Here is a 22,922-nt window from a genome sequence, read left to right on the forward strand (position 1 = left end):
TCATGATTGAGAGTCTGTCGTTTTGTCACCAGCATATAGCTAGTGGGAAATTTTCATTATATTACTTGTCTTGTATATTCCAATGATAGGCTTCCTCAAAATTGCCTTAGGTCTTCGTGAGCAAGCAAGTTGGATGCACACCCACTAGTTTTCTTTAAGAGATTTCACATACTCTTAGCTTTAGTGCATCATTTGTATGGCAATCCCTACTCATTCACAATGATATCTATTGATGAGCATCTCCACAGCTCATTGATATGTCTAGTTAATGTGACCATCTTCTCCTTGTTTGTCTTGCAACCTCCACCACTCTCCATTCCACTCATAGTGCTATAACCATGGCTCACGCTCATGTATTGCGTGAGAGTTGAAAAAGTTTGAGAAAGTAAAGGTGTGAAAATAATTACTTGGCCAATACCGAGGTTCTGCATGATTTAAATTCGTTGTGCAAGGATGATAGAGCATAGCCACACTATATGATTTTGTAGGGATAACTTTCTTTTGGCCTTGTTATTTTGAAAGTTCATGATTACCTTGCTAGTTTGCTTGAATTATTATTGTCTCCACGTCAATAGCTAACTATTGTTTCGAATCTAATGAATCTGAACATTCACGTCACATAAGAGGAGTTACAAAGGACATCTATGCTAGGTAGCATGAAATCATCAAAAATTCATTCTTTATCACTTCCCTACTCGAGGACGAGCAGGAGTTAAGCTTGGGGATGCTTGATACGTCTCAAACGTATCTATAATTTTTGATGGTTTCATGTTGTTATCTTGTCAACTTTGGATGTTTTATATACCTTTCATATCTTTTTTGGGACTAACTTATTAATTCAGTGCCAAGTGCCAGTTCCTGTTTTTGATGTGTTTTTGACTCTTTTCAGATCTGATTTTGGAACGGAGTCCAAACGGAATAAAATCCCTGAAATAAATTTTTCTAAAACAGAAGAAGATCGGGGGACTTGAGGGCCAAGGCAGGAGAGCCACAGGGGGGCCACAAGCCCTATAGCCGCCACCAGGGGGTGGCGGCTACGAGGCTTGTGGCCTCCCTGGCGCTCCCCTGCCCTAGCTCTTTGGCCTATAAATTCCCTAAAATCCCAGAAAAAATCAGGGCATCCACGAAAACACTTTTCCGCCGCCGCAAGCTTCCGTTTTTGCGAGATCTCATGTGGAGACCATTCCCGGTGCCCTGTCGGAGGGGACTTTGGAGCCGGAGGGCTTCTTCATAAACATCATCGCCCCTCCAATGAATCGTGAGTAGTTCACTTCAGACCTACGGGTCCGTAGTTAGTAGTTAGATGGCTTCCTCTCTCTCTTGGATCTTCAATACAAAGTTCTCCATGATCTTCAAGGAGATCTATCCGATGTAATCCTCTTTGGCGATGAATTGTGGATTTGTGATCAGATTATCTATGAATTATATTTGAGTCTTTGCTGATTTCTTATATGGATGATTTGATATCCTTGTAAGTCTCTCTGAGTCTTGGGTTTTGTTTGGCCAGCTAGATATATGATTCTTGCAATGGGAGAAGTGCTTGGTTTTGGGTTCATACCGTGTCGTGACCTTTCCCAGTGACAGAAGGGGCAGCAAGGCACGCATCGTATTGTTGCCATCAAGGGTAACAAGATGGGATTTTATCGTAGATATGAGATTGTCCATCTACATCATGTCATCTTGCTTAAGTGGTTACTCTTTTCTTTTGGACTTAATACACTAGATGCATGCTGGATAGCGGTCGACGTGTGGAGTAATAGTAGCAGATGCAGAAAGTATCGGTCTACTTGTTTTGGACGTGATGCCTACAGATATAATCATTGCCATAGATAACGTCACGACTTTGCACGGTTCTATCAATTGCTCGACAGTAATTCGTTCACCCACTGTCTACTTGCTTTCATGAGAGAAGCCACTAGTGAACAGTACGGCCCCGGGGTCTATTCACAACTATCGTTTCCACTTTCACTTTTACTTTGCTTCGTTTACTTTTTGCTTTCAGTTCTCACTTTGCAAACAATCTATAAGGGATTGACAACCCCTTCATAGCGTTGGGTGCAAGCGCTTTGTGTTTGTGCAGGTTCTTGTGATTTGACGCAATCCTTCACTGTATCGATACCTTGGTTCTCAAAACTGAGGGAAATACTTACCGCCGCTGTGCTACATCACCCTTTCCGCTTCGAGGGAACACCAACGCAAGGCTCCAAGGCCACGGGGGGGGGGGGGGGTCCTTTGCATATTTGCCAAGGACGTCCCTAAAGGCGTAGCCGTACTAGAAGGATTCCTGGTGCCGTTGCTGAGGAGTATCAAGACAAGAATAGTCTCCCGTCAACACACTTGTTTCTGGCGCCGTTGGAAGGTCTTTTGTTGCAGTAGCAGCGGGGCACTGAAAGAGGCAGGGGAGAAGGCGCGACATGAGAGAGTTCTCATGGTTGGCGAGCACGGAGCCACGCGACTTTTATAATGTGTGCAAGGCGCCGCGCGCCAAAACTACCGAGCGTGGGATAAGTTTTTTCGTGCACCAATTGGAGCACATCGCACGGCCTCACGCGCGTCAAAACTGCATTTTTTTACACACATGACTTTTTTTTGCGCGCCTCTTGAAGATGCTCTAATGAGACGAGGTCATGAGCCAAAGTTTTTATTTTCCTTTAAAAAAGAGTATACGTATTGGTACTACTACACGTAGGTATACATAGCCATGAGATATCCGACCCGACCCGGGGTGATCTTTCCCGCAGGCCAGGTGAGGGCCTAGGTTTTGAGCCCCAAAGACTGGCCCGGGCCCAGACTTGTCATATTTATGATATACCAAAGAGGCTTGGCGGGTTTTTACGTTTCCAGGCCAGGCTTGGGCCTGGTTTTAGGCCCCATGCCTGGGCCGGGCTGAGCCTCGCCCCGCCATGTTTACAATTTACTGAAGAGGCCTGGCGTGAGACTTGGTAGGCTTTTATGCTTTCGGGACGGCTTTAGGCCTGATTTTCTGGCCCGATGCCCGGACGGAACTTTTTGTTTGAAGCTTCGTTAGGCCCGGCTTGAATCCCGGCCCAGCCCGACGAATGACCAAGTATACACGTAGGATGGCATTTAAAGGTCTACATAAATCAAGTCGCACACACGCACACATGCACATGCAGCAGTCACATTGACATAAATCCAGTCTACGAAACTGGGACAAAGTTCGATCGAGTATTTTTTTCATCCTTTGTGTTGACCTATCCAAGAAAAAAGATGGTTTTTGAGGAACATATCAGACGAATGTTGCATGGTGAATCGTACAACTGCTTGGCGACCGACACAAACTTGGACCGGCGTGCCCGCGCCTAGCGATGCCCAAAAACAAAGTATAACGAAGTAAAAGAAACCAAAGAAAGAAAGAAAAACCATAGCAACTGTTGGGGAACATCGCAAGGGAAACAAAAATTTTCCTACGCGCACGAAGACCTATCATGGTGATGTCCATCTACGAGAGGGGATGAGTGATCTACGTACCCTTGTAGATCGTACAGCAGAAGCGTTAGTGAACGCGGTTGATGTAGTGGAACGTCCTCACGTCCCTCGATCCGCCCCGCGAACAATCCCGCGATCAGTCCCACGATCTAGTACCGAACGGACGGCACCTCCGCGTTCAGCACACGTACAACTCGACGATGATCTCGGCCTTCTTGATCCAGCAAGAGAGACGGAGAGGTAGAAGAGTTCTCCGGCAGCGTGACGGCGCTCCGGAGGTTGGTGATGATCTTGTCTCAGCAGGGCTCCGCCCGAGCTCCGCAGAAACGCGATCTAGAGGAAAAACTATGGAGGTATGTGGTCGGGCAGCCGTGAGAAAGTCGTCTCAAATCAGCCCTAAAACCTCCGTATATATAGGTGGGAGGGAGGGGAGGAGGCAGCCTCAAAACCTAAAGGTTTGGCCGAAATTGGAGGTGGAGGAGTCCTACTCCAATCCTACTTGGAGTAGGATTCCACCTTCCCACTTGGAAACTCTTTCCACCTTGTGTTTTTTCCTTCTCAAACCTTGTGGGCCTTAGTGGGAACTTATTCCAGCCCACTAGGGGCTGGTTTATCTCTTCCCATAGCCCATGAGACCCCTTGGGGCGTGACACCCCTCCCGATGGTCCCCGGCACCCCTCCCAGCACTCCCGGTACACTACCGATGAGCCCGAAACTTTTCCGGTAATGCACGAAAACCTTCCGGTAACCAAATGAGGTCATCCTATATATCAATCTTCATTTCCGGACCATTCCGGAAACCCTCGTGACGTCCGTGATCTCATCCGGGACTCCGAACAACATTCGGTAACCAACCATATAACTCAAATACGCATAAAACAACGTCGAACCTTAAGTGTGCAGACCCTGCGGGTTCGAGAACTATGTAGACATGACCCGAGAGACTCCTCGGTCAATATCCAATAGCGGGACCTGGATGCCCATATTGGATCCTACATATTCTACGAAGATCTTATCGTTTGAACCTCAGTGCCAAGGATTCATATAATCCCGTATGTCATTCCCTTTGTCCTTCGGTATGTTACTTGCCCGAGATTCGATCGTCAGTATCCGTATACCTATTTCAATCTTGTTTACTGGCAAGTCTCTTTACTCGTTCCGTAATACAAGATCCCGCAACTTACACTAAGTTACATTGCTTGCAAGGCTTGTGTGTGATGTTGTATTACCGAGTGGGCCCCGAGATACCTCTCCGTTCACACGGAGTGACAAATCCCAGTCTTGATCCATACTAACTCAACTAACACCTTCGGAGATACCTGTAGAGCATCTTTATAGTCACCCAGTTACGTTGCGACGTTTGATACACACAAAGCATTCCTCCGGTGTCAGTGAGTTATATGATCTCATGGTCATAGGAATAAATACTTGACACGCAGAAAACAGTAGCAACAAAAAGACACGATCAACATGCTACGTCTATTAGTTTGGGTCTAGTCCATCACATGATTCTCCTAATGATGTGATCCCGTTATCAAGTGACAACACTTGCCTATGGCCAGGAAACCTTGACCATCTTTGATTAACGAGCTAGTCAACTAGAGGCTTACTAGGGACAGTGTTTTGTCTATGTATCCACACAAGTATTGTGTTTCCAATCAATACAATTATAGCATGGATAATAAACGATTATCATGAACTAAGAAATATAATAATAACTAATTTATTATTGCCTCTAGGGCATATTTCCAACAGTCTCCCACTTGCACTAGAGTCAATAATCTAGTTCACATCACCATGTGATTCCAACGAATCCAACACCCATATAGTTATGGGGTCTGATCATGTCTTGCTTGTGAGAGAGGTTTTAGTCAACGGTTCTGAAACTTTCAGATCCGTGCGTTCTTTACAAATCTTTATGTCATCTTATAGATGCTGCTACTACGTGCTATTCGGAAATGCTCCAAATATCCACTCTACTATATGAATCCGTTTCACTACTCATAGTTATTCAGATTAGTGTCAAAGCTTGCATCGACGTTACCCTTTACAACGAACTCTTTAACCACCTCCATAATCGAGAAAAATTCCTTAGTCCATTTGTTACTAAGGATAAATTTTGACCGCTGCTAGTGATTCAAACATGGATCACTCTCTGTACCTCTCAACATACTTTGAGTCAAGGCACACTTCAGGTGCGGTACACAGCATGGCATACTTTAGATTCTACGGCTAAGGCATAGAAGACGACCTTCATCTATTCTCTTTATTCTGCCGTGGTCGGGTTTTGAGTCTTACTCAAATTCACACCTCACAACGCAACCAAGAACTCCTTCTTTGCTGGTCTATTTTGAACTCTTTCAAAAACTTGTCAAGGCATGCATCTTGTTGAAACTTCTATTAAGCGCTTTCGATCTATCTCCATAGATCTTTGATGCTCAACCTTCAAGTAGCATAATCCAGGTACTCCTTTGAAAACTTCTTTCAAACAACCTTGTATGCTTTACAGAAATTCTACATTACTTCTGATCCACAATATGTCAACCACATATACCTATCAGAAATTCTATAGTGCTCCCACTCACTTCTTTGGAAATACAAGTTTCTCATAAACCTTGTACACACCCAAAATCTTTGATCATCTCATCAAAGTGCTTATTCCAACTCCGAGATGCTTGCACCAGTCCATTGAAGGATCACTGGAGCTTGCATACTTGCTAGTATCTTTAGGATCGACAAAACCTTCTGGTTGTATCACATACAATGTTTGCTCAAGGAAACCGTCGAGGAAACAATGTTTTGACATCCTACGTGCAATATTTCATAAATAATGCAGCAACTACTAACATAATTCTAACAGACCTTTAGCATCGCTACGAGTGAGAAAGACTCATCATAGTCAACTGTTTGATCTTGTCGAAAACATCTTTGCGACAAGTCGAGCTTTTCTTAATAGTGACTTATCACCATCATCGTCTGTCTTCTTTTAAAGATCCATTTTACCCAATAGTCCCATGACCATCAAGTAGTTCTACCAAAGTCTACACTTTGTTTTCACACATGGATCCTCTCTCGGATTTTATGGCTTCCAGCCATTTGTCGGAATCTGGGCCCACCATCGCTTTCTCCATAACTCGTAGGTTCACTGTTGCTCAACAACATGACCTCCAAGACAGGGTTACCGTACTACTCTGCAGCAGTACGCGACCTTGTCGACCTACGAGGTTTGTAGTAACTTGATTCGAAGCTTAATGATCACCATCATCATCTTCCACTTCAATTGGTGTAGGCGCCACAGGAACAACTTCCTACGCCCTGCTACACACTGGTTGAAGTGATGGTTCAATAACCTCATCAAGTTCTACTACCCTCCCACTCAATTCTTTCGAGAGAAACCTTTTCTCGAGAAAGGATCCGTTTCTAGAAACAAACACTTTGCTTTCGGATCTGAGATAGGAGATGTACCCAACTGTTTTGGATATCCTGTGAAGATGCATTTATCCGCTTTGGGTTCGAGCTTATCAGACTGAAACTTTTTCACATAAGTTTCGAAGCCCCAAACTTTCAAGAAACGACAGTTTAGATTTCTCTAAACCTCAGTCTATACTGTGTCATCTCAACGGAAATACGCGGTGCCCCATTTAAAGTGAATGTGGTTGTCTCTAATGCATAACCCATAAACGATAGTGGTAATTCGATAAGAGACATCCCAGCATGCACCATACTAAATAGTGCGTGGCTATGACGTTCAGACACATCATCACACCATGATGTTCCAGGTGGCATGAACTGTGAAACAATTTCCACATTGTCTTAACTGTGTACCAAAAACTCGTAACTCAGATATTCATTTCTATGATCATATCGTAGACAGTTCATCCTCTTGTTACGACGAACTTCACTCTGAAACAGAATTGAACTTTTCAATATTTCAGACTTGTGATTCATTAAGTAAATACTCCTGTATCTACTCAAGTCGTCAGTGAAGTAAGAACATAATGATATCCACTGCGTGCCTCAACACTCACTGGACTGCATACATCAAAATGTATCACTTCCAACAAGTTACTATCTTGTTTCATCTCAATGAAAACAAGGCCTTGCTCATGTGGTATGATTTGCATGTCACTAGTGATTCGAAATAAGGTGAGTAAAGATCCATCAGCATGGAGCCTCTTCATGCAATTTATACTAACATGACTCAAGCGGCAGTGCCACAAGTAAGTGGTACTATCATCATTTAACTCGTATCTTTTGGCACCAATGTGTAACACTACAATCGAGATTCAATAAACCATTGAAGGTGATTATTCAAGCAAATAGAGTAACCATTATTCCTTTTGAATGAATAATCGTATTGCAATAAACACGATCCAATCATGTTCATGCTTAACGCAAGCACCAAATAACAATTATTTAGGTTCAACACCAATCCCGATGGTAAGGGGGGCGTGTGACGTTTGATCATATCAACCTTGGAAACACTTCCAACACGTATCGTCACCTCGCCTTTAGCTAGTCTCCGTTTATGCCGTAGCTTTCATTTCGCGTTACTAATCACTTAGCAACCGAACCAGTATCCAATACCCTCGTGCTACTAGGAGTACTAGTAAAGTACACATCAACATTATGTATATCAAATATACTTCTCTCGACTTTTGCCAGCCTTCTTATCTACCAAGTATCTAGAGTTGCTCCGCCTCAGTGACTGTTCCCCTTATTACAGAAGCACTTAGTCTCGGGTTTGGGTTTAATCTTGGGTCTCTTCATTAGTGCAGCAACTGTTTTGCCGTTTCACGAAGTATCCCTTCTAGCCCTCGCCTTTCTTGAAACTTAGTGGTTTTTCAAACCATCAACTATTGATGCTCCTTCTTGATTTCTACTTTCGCAGTGTCAAACGTCGCGAATCTCTCAAAGATCATTGTATCTATCCTTGATATGTTATAGTTCATCACGAAGCTCTCAAAGCTTGGTGGCAGTGACTTTTGGAGAACCATCACTATCTCATCTGGAAGATTAGCTCCCACTTGATTCAAGTGATTGTCGTACTCAGACAATCTGAGCACACGCTCAACGATTGAGCTTTTCTCCTTTACTTTGTGGTCAAAGAATTTTGTTGGAGGTCTCGTACCTCTTAACAAGGGCACAAGCATGAAATCACAATTTCATCTCTTTAGAACATCACTTATGTTCCGTGACGTTTAAAACGTTTTCGGTGCCTTGCTTCTAAGCCATTAAGTACTTTGCACTGAACTATCGTGTAGTCATCAGAAACGTGTATGTCGGATGTTCACAGCATCCACAGACGACGCTCGAGGTGCAGCACACCGAGTGGTGCATTAAGGACATAAGCCTTCTGCGCAGCAACGAGGACAATCCTCGGTTTTACAGACTCAGTCTGCAAAGTTTGCTACTATCAATTTTCAACTAAATTTTCTCTAGGAACATAAAAAAACAGTAGAGCTATAGCGCAAGCTACATCGTAATTCGCAAAGACCATTAGACTATGTTCATGACAATTAGTTCAATTAATCATATTACTTAAGAACTCCCACTCAAAAAGTACATCTCTCTAGTCATTTGAGTGGTACATGATCCAAATCCACTATGTCAAGTCCGATCATCACGTGAGTCGAGAATAGTTTCAGTGGTAAGCATCCCTATGCTAATCATATCAACTATACGATTCATGCTCGACCTTTCGGTCTCATGTGTTCCGAGGCCATGTCTGCACATGCTAGGCTCGTCAAGCTTAACCCGAGTGTTCTGCGTGTGCAACTGTTTTGCACCCGTTGTATGTGAACGTTGAGTCTATCACACCCGATCATCACGTGGTGTCTCGAAACGAAGAACTGTCGCAACGGTGCACAGTCGGGGAGAACACAACTTCGTCTTGAAATTTTAGTGAGAGATCACCTCATAATGCTACCGTCGTTCTAAGCAAAATAAGGTGCATAAAAGGATTAACATCACATGCAATTCATAAGTGACATGATATGGCCATCATCACGTGCTTCTTGATCTCCATCACCAAAGCACCGGCACGATCTTCTTGTCACCGGCGCCACACCATGATCATCCATCAACGTGTTGCCATCGGGGTTGTCGTGCTACTTATGCTATTACTACTAAAGCTACATCCTAGCAAAATAGTAAACGCATCTGCAAGCACAAACGTTAGTATAAAGACAACCCTATGGCTCCTGCCGGTTGCCGTACCATCGACGTGCAAGTCGATATTTCTATTACAACATGATCATCTCATACATCCAATATATCACATCACATCGTTGGCCATATCACATCACAATCATACCCTGCAAAAACAAGTTAGACGTCCTCTAATTTTGTTGTTGCATGTTTTACGTGGTGACCGAGGGTATCTAGTAGGATCGCATCTTACTTACGCAAACACCACAACGGAGATATATGAGTTGCTATTTAACCTCATCCAAGGACCTCCTCGGTCAAATCCGATTCAACTAAAGTTGGAGAAACAGTCACTTGCCAGTCATCTTTGAGCAAAGGGGGTTACTCGTAACGATGAAACCAGTCTCTCGTAAGCGTACGAGTAATGTCGGTCCAAGCCGCTTCAATCCAACAATACCGCGGAATCAAGAAAAGACTAAGGAGGGCAGCAAAACGCACATCACCGCCCACAAAAACTTTTGTGTTCTACTCGAGAAGACATCTACGCATGAACCTAGCTCATGATGCCACTGTTGGGGAACGTCGCAAGGGAAACAAAAATTTTCCTACGCGCACGAAGACCTATCATGGTGATGTCCATCTACGAGAGGGGATGAGTGATCTACGTACCCTTGTAGATCGTACAGCAGAAGCGTTAGTGAACGCGGTTGATGTAGTGGAACGTCCTCACGTCCCTCGATCCGCCCCGCGAACAATCCCGCGATCAGTCCCACGATCTAGTACCGAACGGACGGCACCTCCGCGTTCAGCACACGTACAACTCGACGATGATCTCGGCCTTCTTGATCCAGCAAGAGAGACGGAGAGGTAGAAGAGTTCTCCGGCAGCGTGACGGCGCTCCGGAGGTTGGTGATGATCTTGTCTCAGCAGGGCTCCACCCGAGCTCCGCAGAAACGCGATCTAGAGGAAAAACTATGGAGGTATGTGGTCGGGCAGCCGTGAGAAAGTCGTCTCAAATCAGCCCTAAAACCTCCGTATATATAGGTGGGAGGGAGGGGAGGAGGCAGCCTCAAAACCTAAAGGTTTGGCCGAAATTGGAGGTGGAGGAGTCCTACTCCAATCCTACTTGGAGTAGGATTCCACCTTCCCACTTGGAAACTCTTTCCACCTTGTGCTTTTTCCTTCTCAAACCTTGTGGGCCTTAGTGGGAACTTATTCCAGCCCACTAGGGGCTGGTTTATCTCTTCCCATAGCCCATGAGACCCCTTGGGGCGTGACACCCCTCCCGATGGTCCCCGGCACCCCTCCCGGCACTCCCGGTACACTACCGATGAGCCCGAAACTTTTCCGGTAATGCACGAAAACCTTCCGGTAACCAAATGAGGTCATCCTATATATCAATCTTCGTTTCCGGACCATTCCGGAAACCCTCGTGACGTCCGTGATCTCATCCGGGACTCCGAACAACATTCGGTAACCAACCATATAACTCAAATACGCATAAAACAACGTCGAACCTTAAGTGTGCAGACCCTGCGGGTTCGAGAACTATGTAGACATGACCCGAGAGACTCCTCGATCAATATCCAATAGCGGGACCTGGATGCCCATATTGGATCCTACATATTCTACGAAGATCTTATCGTTTGAACCTCAGTGCCAAGGATTCATATAATCCCGTATGTCATTCCCTTTGTCCTTCGGTATGTTACTTGCCCGAGATTCGATCATCAGTATCCGTATACCTATTTCAATCTTGTTTACTGGCAAGTCTCTTTACTCATTCCGTAATACAAGATCCCGCAACTTACACTAAGTTACATTGCTTGCAAGGCTTGTGTGTGATGTTGTATTACCGAGTGGGCCCCGAGATACCTCTCCGTTCACACGGAGTGACAAATCCCAGTCTTGATCCATACTAACTCAACTAACACCTTCGGAGATACCTGTAGAGCATCTTTATAGTCACCCAGTTACGTTGCGACGTTTGATACACACAAAGCATTCCTCCGGTGTCAGTGAGTTATATGATCTCATGGTCATAGGAATAAATACTTGACACGCAGAAAACAGTAGCAACAAAAAGACACGATCAACATGCTACGTCTATTAGTTTGGGTCTAGTCCATCACATGATTCTCCTAATGATGTGATCCCGTTATCAAGTGACAACACTTGCCTATGGCCAGGAAACCTTGACCATCTTTGATTAACGAGCTAGTCAACTAGAGGCTTACTAGGGACAGTGTTTTGTCTATGTATCCACACAAGTATTGTGTTTCCAATCAATACAATTATAGCATGGATAATAAACGATTATCATGAACTAAGAAATATAATAATAACTAATTTATTATTGCCTCTAGGGCATATTTCCAACAGCAACGTGAGAGACTGCGTTAATGGGCCGGCCCAGTTCAGCGAATACACTCTAAATTCTCCTCTCAAGGTTTAAAATTGACCGAAATCAAAGAATTTGGTGTGATAATTTTAGGAATTGAGAGTTTGGGATTTGATTTATCTTTCGCATGTAAAATCAAGGTTTATTTTAGACTTTTTCCCCACGAATATGTACACACCACCCTTCTTCTACTTGCATCAACGCATGATATCGATCGGTATCTAGATGAAGACACACATGTAGAGGAGGCCTAAGAGCATCTCCAACACGCGCCCAACGCACGACGTGCTAAAATCTGGTTTGCGGCGCGCCCATCGCCAGGTTTGGCGCGACGCGCAGCGCTGACTCCAGCAGCCGCGCTGAAATGCAGCGCGGGCGCGCAGCTCCAGCAGCGCGCGCGCAACCAGCGTCTCACATTTCTTCATTCTGAACACAAATTTCACACATCAACACAAAACACATGGCATATAATTTGAATCACAAACATCATTCAACCAAGTTCGTGCTCAAAAGTTCATGCCCACAAGTTCAAATTCATGCCCACAACATCATTCAACGAAGTTCAAAATGCAAACCAAGTTCACGACACAAACGAAAGGCACAACAATCAAGCCTCGTCTTCATCCTCATCATCCTCCGATTCATCTGACTTCGCCGAAGACGATTCTTCCTCCTCCTCTCCATTGTTGCGCGCCGCATTCTCATCACGTGAAGCTCGGAAGGTGTTGCGAAGATCGTGGGAAGGTGGCACACCGGAGCCCGGAGGTGCAACCATGCCGCTAATGAGAGCCGTAAAACTCATGCCACCCATGCCACCCATGTCGTCCAAGCTGCTGGGAGGTGGTCCGAAGCCACCCATGCCTCCCATGGTCTCCATGGTAGCTCCAAAGCCACCCATGAAACCCATGCCGCCCATGGTGGCTCCAAAGCCACCCATGTCACCAATACCACCCATGCCGCCAAGGCTACCGCCACCCATGCCGCCAAGGCCACCGCCATCCATTGCACGAATCATGGCTCTTTTTTGGGATCAAGACTTGTTCACGGGCAAGATTGACATACTCCTTTTGCGCATCATTGAACAAAGATGTGTCCAAGAAGAACAGGTGCTTCTCCCATTTCAATAAGTGAGCTCGTCGGCGCTTCGATAGCTGCCTCGCCCCTCACACGCCCTGCAAGCTTCTTCCTCGACGCCTTCGAGGTGCCGGAGCCGCCTGCCGCCTTGTTCTTCTTCGCGGATGTCTTGCCCTTCCTCGGTCGCGCCGCATTTGGGAGCTTCAAGAGGGTGCAGAGGGCTTCATCACGACGGGCGCCGGCGCCGGCGCGACAATGCCCGTCGCCGAGGTCATCCGCGGCGGCATGAAGAGGCTGCGCGCGAGGCTGATGCTCGGAGGAGCTCCGGTGGAGGCGAGGCCAACGCTCCCAGCACTAGGGATTGCGGCGGCGGCGAAGGGTTCGCGGCTGTAGGATGGGGTGAGGGGGAACCGGCGCGCGCGTCCATCGTGTCAGTTCGCCGGCGCCGGCGCGTGCGGGGCGAAGGTGGCGCGGTGGAGAGAGTGCGGCGCGAGGGCTCATGTGTGTCGCATGCAGAAGCGGACGCCCCAAAAACGCAACACGCGATGGCGATTCGGACCGTGCACCCAACTATATATGTCGCGTGCGCGGTTATTGCACGCCCGCTGAAGACACTTTGCCGATTGCGTGCGCGCTAAAATGGGTAAATTTACGGCACGGTGCTTGTTTAAGAGCATCTCCAACAGGCGCGCTATACAAGCGCCGCGCCGTAAAAAAGGAACTATTAGCGCGCGCGCAACGCGGCGGGCAGCTCCAGCGGGCGCGCAAAAACGACGCGCGCGCCATTTCCAGTTCAGCGCGCTGGCCGAAACACAATCCCGCGCCCCTTATTTGCTACGCCGGCTCCCCCGCGCGCGACTCTCCCGTGCTCGCTCCTGCTCTCTCCCGCGCTCGCTCCTCCACTCTCGCGCCGCCCCTATCCGACCGCGCCGCCACCGCCGCTCGCGCCCTCGGCGACCGTTCAATGCTTCCCCGGCCTATCCCCGCGTCGCCGCCCGCGCCCGCCGGCGACCACTCAACCGCTTCCCCGGCCTGTCTCCGCTGCGGCCGCCGCCCGCGCCCCCCGGCGACCGTTCAGGCGCTTCCCCGGCCTCCCCGCGCCGCCGCGCTTCCGCCCCACCCCCTCCTAGTCCGGCCGGCCCTCGCGCGCCTCCGACGTCCGAGGAACAGCGCCCAAGCGCTCGCTGCCGCGCCGCGCCCGCAAGGTGTTCGACAAAACGCCTACAAGGTATGTATTCCTCCAAACTTATGAATTTGGTGCATGTTTTGAATTGTAGTTTTTATAGTATAGTATTGAACATTGTAGATGAGTTCGTCGTATGATTCTTCCGAAGAAGAATTTGATATGGAAGAGGAGGAGGATCTTGCAATGATCATAGCTATGCATATCAATAAAAAACCGAAGCACGGTGGTTCGGTTATGGGTCGGGAAATTTTTTGGAGAGATAGGATTGATGCCCATAACAGATTGATGAAGAACTATTTCGTGGAGAATCCCACATACCCGGAGTCGTATTTTCGTCGCCGGTTTAGGATGAGCACAGACTTGTTCAAGCGCATTGCAGAGAAACTAGCGAGCCATGACCGGTTTTTCCAGCAAAGGAGGAATGCCGCCGGAGAGCTCGGGCATAGCACCTTTCCGAAGGTGACAGCCGCTTTGCGTATGTTGGCATACGGTATCCCGGCTGATCTAGTTGATGATCACTTGGCTATGGGTGAGAGCCAAGCCATCATGTGTGTCAAGCGCTTTGCAGTGGGAATTGTGCAAGTGTTTGGCGATGAGTATTTGAGATCTCCCACTGCTGAAGACGCCGCAAGGCTATTGGCGATGAACAAATCTTGCGGCTTTCCTGGCATGCTTGGCTCAATAGATTGCATGCATTGGAGTTGGAAGAATTGTCCAAAGGCATGGCATGGGCAATTCCACGGCCAAAAAAAGGGTTCCACTATAATCCTTGAAGCGGTGGCCGATCAGGAGACTTGGATTTGGCATGCATTCTTTGGAATGCCTGGATCTTTGAATGACATCAATGTTGTCAACCGGTCACCACTGATGAATAAGATTGCGAATGGTGAGTTGTCAGAGGTGCAGTTTGTAGCAAATGGCCGTACGTACAACTATGGCTATTATCTAGTGGATGGCATCTATCCAAAGTGGCAAACCTTCGTGAAGCCGTTGAAAAAGCCATAAGGTAAGAAAAATCTTGATTTCCACACTGCTCAGGCGGCTGCTAGAAAAGATGTGGAGAGAGCATTTGGGATTTTGCAAGCCCAATTTGCTATTGTGAGAGGACCGGCTAGATTTTGGGATCAAAAAATGCTTTGGTACATCATGCACGCTTGTGTGATCATGCACAACATGATCATCGAGAATGAACGTGGCCAAGATTTAGACTACTCACAGTATGAGCTCTTGGGACATCCCGTGCGAGTGCGACGGAGGGTTGAAAGGGTAGCCCGTTTTGTTGCCTCCTATCATGCCATTCGGCGTCCTGCAACGCACAATGATCTTCAGAAGGATCTGATTGAAGAGTGGTGGGCATGGCATGGACGACAAAGAGCATGATTTGATTGCATTATTTGTATTGTATTGTTCATGAACTATTGGTTGTGTTTATTGCATTATTTGTTGTATTGAACGATAAACTATTTGTTTGAGTTGTAATAACTATTTATTGTTGATTTATTTTGTTTGTTTGATCGTTTTTCTCCTATTTTTTGAAATGTATATGTGGTTTGTGCGTGCTACGCGCGCTGCATTTTTGGGCACTGCTGGAGCGGCGCGCGCGCTGTATTGTAGCGCGGCTGTTGGAGCCAGCGTCTATCCCCGCGCTAAACCAGCCGAAGCGCGCGCGGTAAATACATTTTTTGGACGCGACGCGAAGCGCGGCTGTTGGAGATGCTGTAACGCGGCGCGGCTGTACAGTACTACTACGAAGCTGGTTCCAACCTTGACATAAATCAAGTCACCCACACGCGCGCATGCACACGCAGCAGTCACATTGACATAAATCCAGTCTACGAAACTGGTCCAAACCTCCGAGGGGCATTCCTGGAAGACTAAGATAAACCCCAGCCTCGCCTCGCCTCGCCTCACCTGCTCGAGTTCCCCGGCAATAAATAGAGGCCTGTCTGAAATGAATCGGCGACAGAGGGGAGTTACTGCCCTCGAACGCATCAACGGCATCCATCCTCAAGGAAAAGAAGAATAAAGTTCAAGAAAGCGAAACAGTAGTAGACCACTCCGCACACAAACACCTCCCAAACCCATCCACAAGCCCCCCAACCCCGTAGAGCGCGCGGCGCGCATCAATGGATCAGCACCAGGTGAAGGAGGGAGGGACAATGGATCAGCACAAGGAGGAGCGGCAGCAGCAGGAGGGAGAGCCGACGGATCAGCGCAGGGAGGAGGAGGTGGCGGGCAAGCCCGACGAGCCGACGGATCGGCGCAAGGAGGAGGAGGAGGAGCCGGAGGAGGGAGACAACCTCAACGAGCCAACGGGTCAGCGCAAGGAGGAAGACAAGGAGGACAAGTCTGGAGAGCTCACGGACCAGCGCAAGGCGGATGCGGTGGCTGAAGAGCTCACGGACCAGCGCAAGGTGGAGGTGGAGGAGGGGGAGGGGGAGAAGGAGACGGAGAGGAGCTCCGGCGAAGAGTCCATGTCGGCCTCGTCGCTCTCGCTCTTCGTGCACCCGTGCTCGCTCCTGCTGCGGTACCTCTTCCGCGCCTACGCGTGGTGCCTGGGCATGGCCGACTCCTTCGGCGGCGGCACAAGGTCGAGCGCCGTCCCCGCTGCATCTACCAACTCATCCCGGGAAGAACCAGGCGAGGCGGCGGACATCGGGACCAGGGAGATCTCCAAGACCACCACTGACAGAGTAAGTAGTTCTCAAGTTTTTGGTGTAAGCATTTCTTGTTTCTTGGTTGTTCTTGGTTTGGTTGACGAAGAAGCTCACGGCAACGTACGCGATTTCTGCAGGGGTTCTACATGCGGGAGGTGATCATGCGCGTGAGGGCGGTGAGGAGGCCGCGGCCGCCCGGCAACCCGAGGGAAGGGCGCGGCGGCGGCGGAGGACACCACAACTAGCCCTACTTACGCCGATGCGGCGGCAATGGAGCACGTACGTACGTACGTCGTCTCAATCTTGGCGCGGTACAGTTAGCAGGATGTCGACCTCTACGTGCTTGTCAACTTCTGAAAGCAATGCCCTTTAATTATTAGCCTTTGTTTGTTCGTATGTATGTATAGCAAAGAGTCTGGATAATTAAGAAATTAAGTGTTGACGTTCTTCACGTAGACTTGGCTGATCACATATATCTTGCACTAAGATTAAGTGGACTACTGTGTGTTTGCTGTGTTAGTACAGCTGCTGTCTGTGTTCTGCAAGCTGACTGGAACCTGCTCAACTTATCTGCTAACGATGGTAGTTAACTGAAGCCTTCTCTGTTGCTCAAGTGATGCGATGTGTTGTCGGTGGTCTCGTCTTTCAGTAAGGACTGTGTGTTCGTACTGTTCTTTCACTCTGTGTTGGAGTGTGTTTTGTCTGCGTTTTTGTAAGTGCAAACCTGAACTTGAGTGCTAAAGTAGCATGTTAATTAACCACAGTCTACAGTATTCAGTCTGCTTCTCAGGTGATGTGGAAAAGGGAAAGAAACAGTATTATCATCACCCAGGTGCATTGCATATGAGTATGACTAAACGCGAGTGTCGGTCCATTTCGTTTCATTTGATTCAAATTGGAGTTACCCCTGGTCGATCCGGTTGAACTGCTTGCATGTCGGCCATTTGTATAGACTGCTAGCCAGATCATCCGATTCTAACGGAAACACAGTAGTACTATAGGTTATTGCAACATAGAGTAGTAACTAAATAGAGTAGCTAGTGCGCTACGTGCAGCTTTAGAGCAAGCCCAGATCTAAAGGCAATGGCAGTCGGCAGGGTCATCTCGCTCATCAGGCAGCGGCAGCAAAGTGCTGGCCAATGCATGGGCAGGGCTGGTAACAAGAAAAGCAGTATGGGTCGACGAATCTAATTGCCCGGAAAAGAGAACATATATACCGCTGGCAAGCCCTTTTCACTTTTTATTTTGGGAGAAAAAGAGAATATGTTGAAGATGCAAAGTCCCCGGAGGACAAAAAGCCCACCCCGGTATGAAGTACTTCACTCCAGCGCTTTGGTCGACGAACCTTTTGCATGTACAGTACTATGTTTCTGCCGTTCGTGCAATCACTGGTTTAATCTGAATTGCTGCACTTTTCTTGCCAACTTAATCAAAAGGGTTTGAAATACTCTGTCTGCTTTTATTTACTCCACATATTTAGCTTTGTCTGAACCCAAATGTTAATATTGACAAAGTTTACAGAAAAAACGATAATGTATATGATAACGAATCGACATCATTCAATACATCATTGAATATATTTTCACATCGTATATATTTGTTACTTTAGCTATTCATATTGTTCTCTCAAAACTGATCAAACTTTATAAAATTTGACTTTAGTCAAGGGTGTGGCTAGTTCTTAGTCGATTGAGACTTAACTAAATCTTAATTAAATGATTGAAATATAAATATTAAAAGAAATTTTTGCATGAATGTCCACATAAGATCCCATGAATCCAGGATCGATTGAGACTTGGTCAAGTCTCATTTGACTGAGATTTCACAATCCCGTTTAATCAAAGTTAACATACGGAGTAAATAAAAAGAAGGGAGTGTGAAATCACAAGGCAGCCACCAAATAGGTAGAACTGATTGCACGGAGAGTATGTTTGGATTGAGCCCAACTAGCCCTATCAAATTTTTGGCATGACCAAAATATTAGTAGGAATCTTTGTTTGTTAGGATATCAGTAGGAATCTTTGGTTGCTCGATTGTAGTCATAGCACCTGCCAACAATTCGGCAGAAAAGATAGCTGTCCATTTGGGTTGGAGCCAAATGGCTTGCCAGGCATTTGGCATAACAGACCGGCTGGTATTTGGTTTGGTTCCAAAATTCCATGATGAAATTTTGAAACGAGGCAAAAGATTTTCCATTTGCATTGATTAAGGAAGAAGGTTAAGAGTTAAGGCCCAAGGCCAAATAAGATACATCATTCTCGCGAAGATAGCCATGATTTTAAAAAAAAGTGCGAAGAAGTTTTCCCCTACGCCAAGGCCAGGGTTTCTATCCTCTCTGGCGATCACATCGCCTGAGAGTTCTCCTATCGATCGCTGACCCCTCCGCCGGGGGTTTGCGAGATCTCGGACTGCGCGCCCACCTCGGTGACTCGTGCGCGCCTTCCCTGCAAGTGGTGATGGAGCCGATGGCCAATGCCCTATCCGGGACTAGCGCTGGCGGCGCCGCCACCGCCAAAGCATCGGATCTGGGTGACTTCATGGAACAGCTCAACCTGGAAGATGAAGAGTTTGATGATCTGGTGATTGAGGAAGATGATCCGATGGTTAATGAAGGAGTGCTTTGGCTAGCCCTAGCTAGGTTCATACGGAAAAGAGCTTTAGCCCGACGGCGTTCTACAAAGATATGTGTGCTGCCTGGAATACGACGAAGCGTGTGAGGTTCAGACCAGTCGGACCGAACATATTCGTGGTGCAGGCGGCCTGCCTTGGTGACTGGGAGCGTATGGTGGAACAGGGGCCATTGATCTTCAGGAACTTTGTGGTGCTTATGTCCCCGTACGATGGTTTCACGAAGGCGGAAGATGTGCCCATGCGGTTTATGCCGATATGGCTTCAAATTCACAAGCTGCCTGATGGGTATTGCAAGAAGAACATAGTAGAATGTTTGTTGAGGAAATCCGGAGAAATACTGGAGATGAGGCTAAACGGGAATACCCGTGGTGATTATGTGAGTATTAGGGTTCGCCATGACATCCGAAGACCGCTCACAAAATTTGTAAGCATTGTCAGAGGATAGGAAAGGCAAGTGTTTCTAGTTCGTTATGAAAAGCTAGCTCGATTCTGCAGCGTATGTGGTCTAATTGGACATGATTATAAGGAGTGCGGCTCCGGCGTTCATGAGGAGAAGGGTAAGAAGTTTGGTCCTTGGCTTTATGCATATGGGCCAAACAAAGCAAGATCGGATGATCTTGGTCGTGGAAATGACAAGCAGAATCAGCAGCATTATACTCCAACGATGGAGAAGGAAGGGTGGAAGGCCCAGGACCCGGATCTCGCTGATACAACAACTAGCCCGTCGAAACATGTGGTCAGGGATATGCAAGTGGATCCGGTAGCACGGAAGCGTTTGGCTATGGAACTGGAAGCTGTGGAGCAAAAGAAGGGTGCCATGCCGGCAACGCTCGCATTAACTCAAGGTTTAGGGGAGGATGGTGAGGAGTATTCCTCTCCTACCAACAACTCAAACAGTAAGAGAGCAAGAATTAGCTCACAAGATGTGTCCGAGGAGAAATCGGCGGCCTCCTTCGAGGAGGACCGTCGGACGCAATGAATATCCTAGCATGGAACTGTCGGGGGGGGGGAGGGGGGGACCGCCGGACAGTTCGTGAGGTTGTGGCCCTCTCAAAAGCCAATAACCCCAAGCTTGTTTACCTTTGTGAAACCAGGCAAGCGTCAAATAAAGTTGAGAAGTTGAGATGGAGACTTGGTTTGAAGGGTTTCCATGGTGTATGCACTGGGACGAATCTCTCTCAGTCACCGTCTTGGATTCATATCAGAGATACATTGATGTTTCAGTGTCAGATATTGGGGCTGGTACAGTGTGGAGGAGTACCTTTGTGTACGGGGAACCATGAGTTGAAAACAGGCAGAATATGTGGGATCATCTAACCAGATTACGGGCTTCGTCCCCGGATCCTTGGTTTGTATGCGGAGATTTCAATGAGGCGTTGTGGCAACACGAACACTTGTCGAGGATGATGCGGGCAGATTCCCAGATGGCATCCTTTAGAGATTGCCTAATGCTTTTGAGCTCGATGACCTTGGCTTCAGTGGTATCCCCTACACATACAATAATGGGCAGGATGGCATTCGCAATGTGCAAGTGCGCCTTGATCGTGCATGTGCGGATGAATCGTGGAGAGACTTGTTTCCAGCGGCGAGGGTGTTGCACCTTGCTTCGCCTTGTTCTGATCATAGTCCGCTCCTGGTGCAGCTAGAAGGAGTACATGGAAACCGGAAAAGGTGTGCAAGTCCAAGGTATGAGATCATGTTGGAGAAGCATCATGCTCTTCCGGAGGTAATTGCAAAGTCGTGGGCTGCTAGTAAACCAAATGGGAACCTTAACACGGTGGTGGTAGCCCTAAAGAAACTAATGACAGATTTAAGGCAATTATTCTCGCGGCATAATGTTACAGAAATGTTTTGCACACGCATCAAAGCGGGCACTCCTCCTTGATTTTGGACTGCAGAATGCAGTTTGGTTTCAGTAAAAACATACTAGCAGACAAGACCAACTGAAGCTTGAGATCGGCATGTTTAATCCATGCTTCATTCAGTCCATATATTGGCACCATAGTTCGAAAAAGGTAACGAAAGCCATAAGGCTGTTCATAGTGGGAAGTAACATATAGTATTATCATGCATATGTTACTATTATATGATACTACCTTTATAGTGCATAGTATCATAAATTAGTATCATAGGTGATCTTATTTATTAACATGCATGACACATAGTAATATAACATTTAACATGATACGGTATCTACCTATGTTACTCTAACCCCCTCTCTCTCTTCTGTAATTACTTGCCACATCAGCATGTTTGCTAGTCCCAAGACTATGATACTAGCTATGATACCCTTACTATGGCCAACCTAATATGTATTAACTGTGAAAATTGACGCTGTAAATGCATACTTGAATGGGAGATAAATGTTATGAAACGGGGCTGCATGTACTAATTACATATTATGAAGAAAATATCCGAGTGGGATCTCTTGCACAAGATGGCATTGCTTATTATCTAAAGTCTTATCTAAAGGCCGACACAAACTCAGCTAAATACTACTCCGTCCGTCCCGTAATAAAATGTTTTTATATTATAAAACAGAGGGAATACAAAATACGGGGATTGCAGAGCTATAATGTCCTGGAAACACCCGCCAACGATCGTTACTCTTCTATAGTTCTAGACTAGCCCCATATATCAATACTAGTCTTTTCTACGCACTTTGTCCTCACTAATGCGCACCCAGGATCAACTTTTCGGTCGGTCATCCATCCTAGAGCTACTCCAAGCCGAGCACGCTTAACCGTCGGGCCACAGGAGCGTTCCCTCTAGGCATAAACGTGTGTGCAACCAGTCCAGTACATGTGACATGTCGTGTGCCACGACGGGTCATAAACGTCATGAACAACATGACCACAGATATCCGCAAACATCCTGTAACCGCGAGGGTCGGCTCTGATACCAATTTATAACGCCCCGGACACACTCGCCGGTGGTCGTTACTCCTGGTGGGATCTAGATTGGTCACACATATCAATATTATACTTTTCTGCGCACTTTGTCCTCACTCATGCGCACCCAGGATCAACTTTTCGGTCGGTCACCCATAACTCCAAGCCGAGCACGCTTAATCTGGGAGTTCTGTTTGAATGGGCTCCCGTAAAATAGGAATTCCTTATTGTTATAAGTAGTCTACTAGCAAAAGAGCCCGTGCGTTGCAACGGGAGAAAATAATATCACACATTTTTAATTTTTGAAAAAAATGGTTTATAATCTAACTATTTGTAGCTATGGCCCAAAGAAAGATCATCTTATCCTATAAAAATGCAGTTCAAGATTTCACGGGTCTTTTAAACACATCTTGCATGTAGATTTAATACGTACAAAGAAACGAGTAAGTGATCCTCAATTCCATCTCCAATCCTAATTTTGC

The 22,922-nt window shown here is 46.8% G+C and overlaps 1 protein-coding gene across 1 annotated transcript; it reads left to right on the top strand.

The window, feature by feature from the left end:
- Positions 1-16,208: 16,208 nt before the first annotated feature.
- On the top strand, positions 16,209-17,369 carry LOC123431111 (ribosomal biogenesis protein LAS1L-like). Its single transcript, XM_045114946.1, has 2 exons — positions 16,209-16,954; positions 17,056-17,369. The coding sequence occupies exons 1-2, from the start codon at positions 16,388-16,390 to the stop codon at positions 17,161-17,163; spliced, it is 675 nt and encodes a 224-aa protein (XP_044970881.1). The 5' UTR covers positions 16,209-16,387; the 3' UTR covers positions 17,164-17,369.
- Positions 17,370-22,922: the final 5,553 nt, after the last annotated feature.

The sequence above is a fragment of the Hordeum vulgare genome, chromosome 2H (assembly GCF_904849725.1).
Source record: "Hordeum vulgare subsp. vulgare chromosome 2H, MorexV3_pseudomolecules_assembly, whole genome shotgun sequence".
NCBI lineage: Eukaryota > Viridiplantae > Streptophyta > Magnoliopsida > Poales > Poaceae > Hordeum > Hordeum vulgare.

Coding starts and splice junctions, on each gene's coding strand:
- LOC123431111 (XM_045114946.1), top strand. CDS start 16,388: ATGGATCAGCACCAGGTGAAGGAGGGAGGGACAATGGATCAGCACAAG. Junction 16,955..17,055: donor CCAAGACCACCACTGACAGA/GTAAGTAGTTCT, acceptor CGATTTCTGCAG/GGGTTCTACATGCGGGAGGT.